Source organism: Pteropus vampyrus, unplaced genomic scaffold (genome assembly GCF_000151845.1).
Source record: "Pteropus vampyrus isolate Shadow unplaced genomic scaffold, Pvam_2.0 Scaffold123, whole genome shotgun sequence".
NCBI lineage: Eukaryota > Metazoa > Chordata > Mammalia > Chiroptera > Pteropodidae > Pteropus > Pteropus vampyrus.
In genome coordinates this window covers 1,510,632-1,513,995 of record NW_011888904.1, presented here as the reverse complement: position 1 = coordinate 1,513,995, position 3,364 = coordinate 1,510,632, and the positions used below count along the sequence as shown (strand labels likewise).

The window sequence follows — 3,364 nt, the reverse complement described above, 5'->3', positions numbered from 1 at the left end:
TACCACATAATATAGAAAAATTATAGTACATAAACTTTTCTGAGCCCCAATTTCACTTAAGTCTAATGGAATCAGCACCAGGAGAAGGAACAGGGATTTAGCAAGAGGATGTTTAGGGGTCATAAGGTAAGGTGGCACCAGCGACCTGTGTCTGGACATTTGGAAGTCTAAGATACAATATAGACTTGAAACTACAACTCTATATTGACTATAACTCAAATGCTCTGCTGGATTCCAGAATAACTTAAAAAGATTGATACTACATTAAGCCATCACTGATTTTTGAGATAGCGATGGTTTAGAAATATTGGTGAAGGATTTTTTTGGCTAGTTAAGAGCTAAAAGGAAATATTTTTAGAGTTAGCAGTTATTCTTCCTAGGTCATTCGTGATACAGAAGCACAAATTAATGCTATGTCAGAGATACATATAGATCATTACACTTTCTTGGGGGAAAAGCGCTCACTGAACTTTCTAAAGAATGTCTTAATGTTCTTCCATTCTTCCTGCTACCATTCTCAGGATGGAAATATATACCATCTCTATGTCTGAGATTCTCTGGAAAATTCTCCAAAACAAGAAAAGCTTACCTGAACTTGATGTAGTTCTTCTTGCTCTCAAAATGGGATAGCTGCCTACTTCTAAAGACTTGGTTAAGTCAAGATCATGCAAAATCAAGAGATACCCAGAGGATGTTGAGATCAACATTTTGGAACAATCCGGTGTTAATCTCATTCTCATGAGAAAACGTGTGTGAAAAAATTTCTTATGTGGACACCCATCTTCTGTACACCTACAGAAAAAAATCAAACCAACAAAACTTAGAGTTATCATGAATATAAGAATTCAGTGATAGTCATGTTTTTGCTCTTCAATCTATAACTTACAGTCATCATATACTTAGTCTTACACACATGATCAATTTTTTATTTCGCTCACCATTCGTTGTTTCATCTCCAACTTTCCTTTTTAGATTATTCTTTCTTTCCAAAGTATTTTTTAGTAAGACTTTGTCGAGGTAAACTAACTTTTTATTGTTCTGAAATCTTTATTTCATTCTTCTTTTCGATTAAAGGTTTAACTGAGCATATAACTTTAGGTTGATAGTTATTTCTTTCTGACTATCAAGGATAATATTCCACTGAGTTCTGGCTTCCATTGTTGCTATTTTTTAAGTCTGCTATCAGTCTAATTGTTACTTTGAATAACTTATCTTCTCTTTGTCTTTGGAGTACTGCAGTTTCACTCTGATATGTGTAAATTTAGATTTCTTTCTATTTATCTTTATTGGGATTAATTTGACTTTGTCAGTCTTAATATTCATGTTATTCATATATTCTGGAAAATTCTCCAACATTATTCGAATATTGCCTCTCACCTATTTTCTCTATTCTCTTCTGGGGCTCCAAACAGATGTTTGAAACATTCACATTTGACTGTCTTTGTCTCATAACTGCTCTTTCATGTTTTCTATCTCTTCATTTCCATATTACATTATTCAATATCTTCCAATCTTTTCTTTTTAATCAGCTATTTAACCTATCCTGTTTGTATTTTTTTTAATGTCCATAGTTCTTTTTTTACCTTAAATTCTGTTTGGCTCTTTATCAAATCTGCCTGGTCTTCTGGATAGATTTTTATTCCTTACCTATTTCTCCCTTTTCTTCCCCCTTTTATTTTATTTTTTTGTTAATTTTTAAAAAATTGTAAACTGTATCATACCTACAGAAAAGTATATAAATAGGAACAAAAAGAACGAACTAATCAAAAACAGACTCATAAGAATAGAGGACAATCTCGTGAGGGCCAAAGGGGAGAGGGTTGAGGGGCTGGGAGAAAGGGGTGAAGGGTTAAAGAAGTACAAAATAATAGTTGATAAATAGTCACGGAGATGGGAGCAAGGCATAGGGAATGCAGTCAGCAGGAATGTAATGGCTAGGTAATAGAGCCAGAGGAGAGAAAAAGTTATCAGGGGGATTATTTCATAGACTATATAAATGTCTAACCAATGTAACATATACTTGAAACTAATAACAAAAATTTTTAAAAGTACATAAATAAAACACATTAGAAGTTTTTCCTCAAATGTTTGATTATCTTTAGCTGTCTATTCATAATTAAGAGCGGGGAACTAAAAAACTGACGGGGAATTCTGAGCACAGGGCAAGGCTTGAGCTCTACTACATAGGATGAAGCCAGTTTTTAAGAAATTCCTAATTTCAGTATCTTCGGTTCATTAACTGAAGAAGCTAAGGCTCTCTGAATTCAATATTCAGGGTGTATATTATCGCTCAACTTTCCTGATTTTGGTAAGGTGCCCAAGCCTTCAAATGTGTTTGCCATTCTTCAATACTTAATAGTCTTGAAGAATACTTAATAAAATGAGACAATTCTTAATAGTCTCATTTGATGGGCAAAACTTTTTAAATTTTTTGAAATCCATTTTATCAATTTTTAAAATCATTTCAACTTAAGGGTTGTATGAAGACTTACTCCCATGTTTTCTTCTAAGAATTATATAGTTGTAACTCTTATGTTCATGTTGAAATCTATTTTGAGTTAATTTTTGTGATGTGAGATAAGGGTCTAAATTCATTTTTTTGCAAGTGGATACCCAGTTGTTCAAGTATCATTTATTGAAAATACTATCCTTTCCCAACCCATTGAATTACCTTGGGACTTTTGTTGAAAATCAGCTGATCATAAATGCAAGAATTTATTTCTGGATTCTCAATCTGTTCCCTTGATTTATATGCCTATCCTATGCCAGTACCACACTGTCTTGATTACTATGGATTTATATTAAGTTCTGAATGTGTGAGTCTTTCAATTTTGTTCTTCAAGATTGTTTTGGCTATTCTGGGTTATTTACATTTCCATATAAATTTTGGAATCAGCTTGACAATTCATCCAAAAATGGTAGCTGGAATTTTGATAGGGATTGCATTGAATCTTAATGATATTGAGTCTTCCAATCCATGAACATGGAATGTCTCTCCATTCATTTACATCTTATGTTTCTTTCAGCAATGTTTTATAGTTTTCCAGTGTACAAATTTTGTCCTTCTTTTATTAAATCCATTCCTAAGCATTTTATACTTTTTGATGTTATTTTTAATAGAATTGTTGTCTTTATTCATTTTTGGACTGCTCATTGCTTATAAGTAAAAATACAATTGATTTTTGTTTATTAATCTTGTATATCTTGTGACCTTCCTGAACTTGTTTATTAATAATTTTTTTTGTGGATTTCTTAAGATTTTCTATATACAGTATATCTTCTTCATATAAAGACAGTTTACTTCTTTTCCAGTCTGGTTGCCTGTTATCTTTTTTTTCTTGCCTGACTGCATTTCAAGTGAAAC

General features: G+C 32.2%; 1 protein-coding gene across 1 annotated transcript in view; it reads right to left on the bottom strand.

Annotated features, from left to right (window-relative positions):
- DCAF10 (DDB1 and CUL4 associated factor 10) overlaps positions 1–3,364 on the bottom strand; it is a 43,482-nt gene that overhangs the window by 12,254 nt on the left and 27,864 nt on the right. Inside the window, exon 4 of the mRNA XM_011366219.2 lies at positions 590–792. Coding sequence (XP_011364521.1) covers positions 590–792 — 203 coding nt within the window. The remainder of the gene's footprint in view (positions 1–589; positions 793–3,364) is intronic.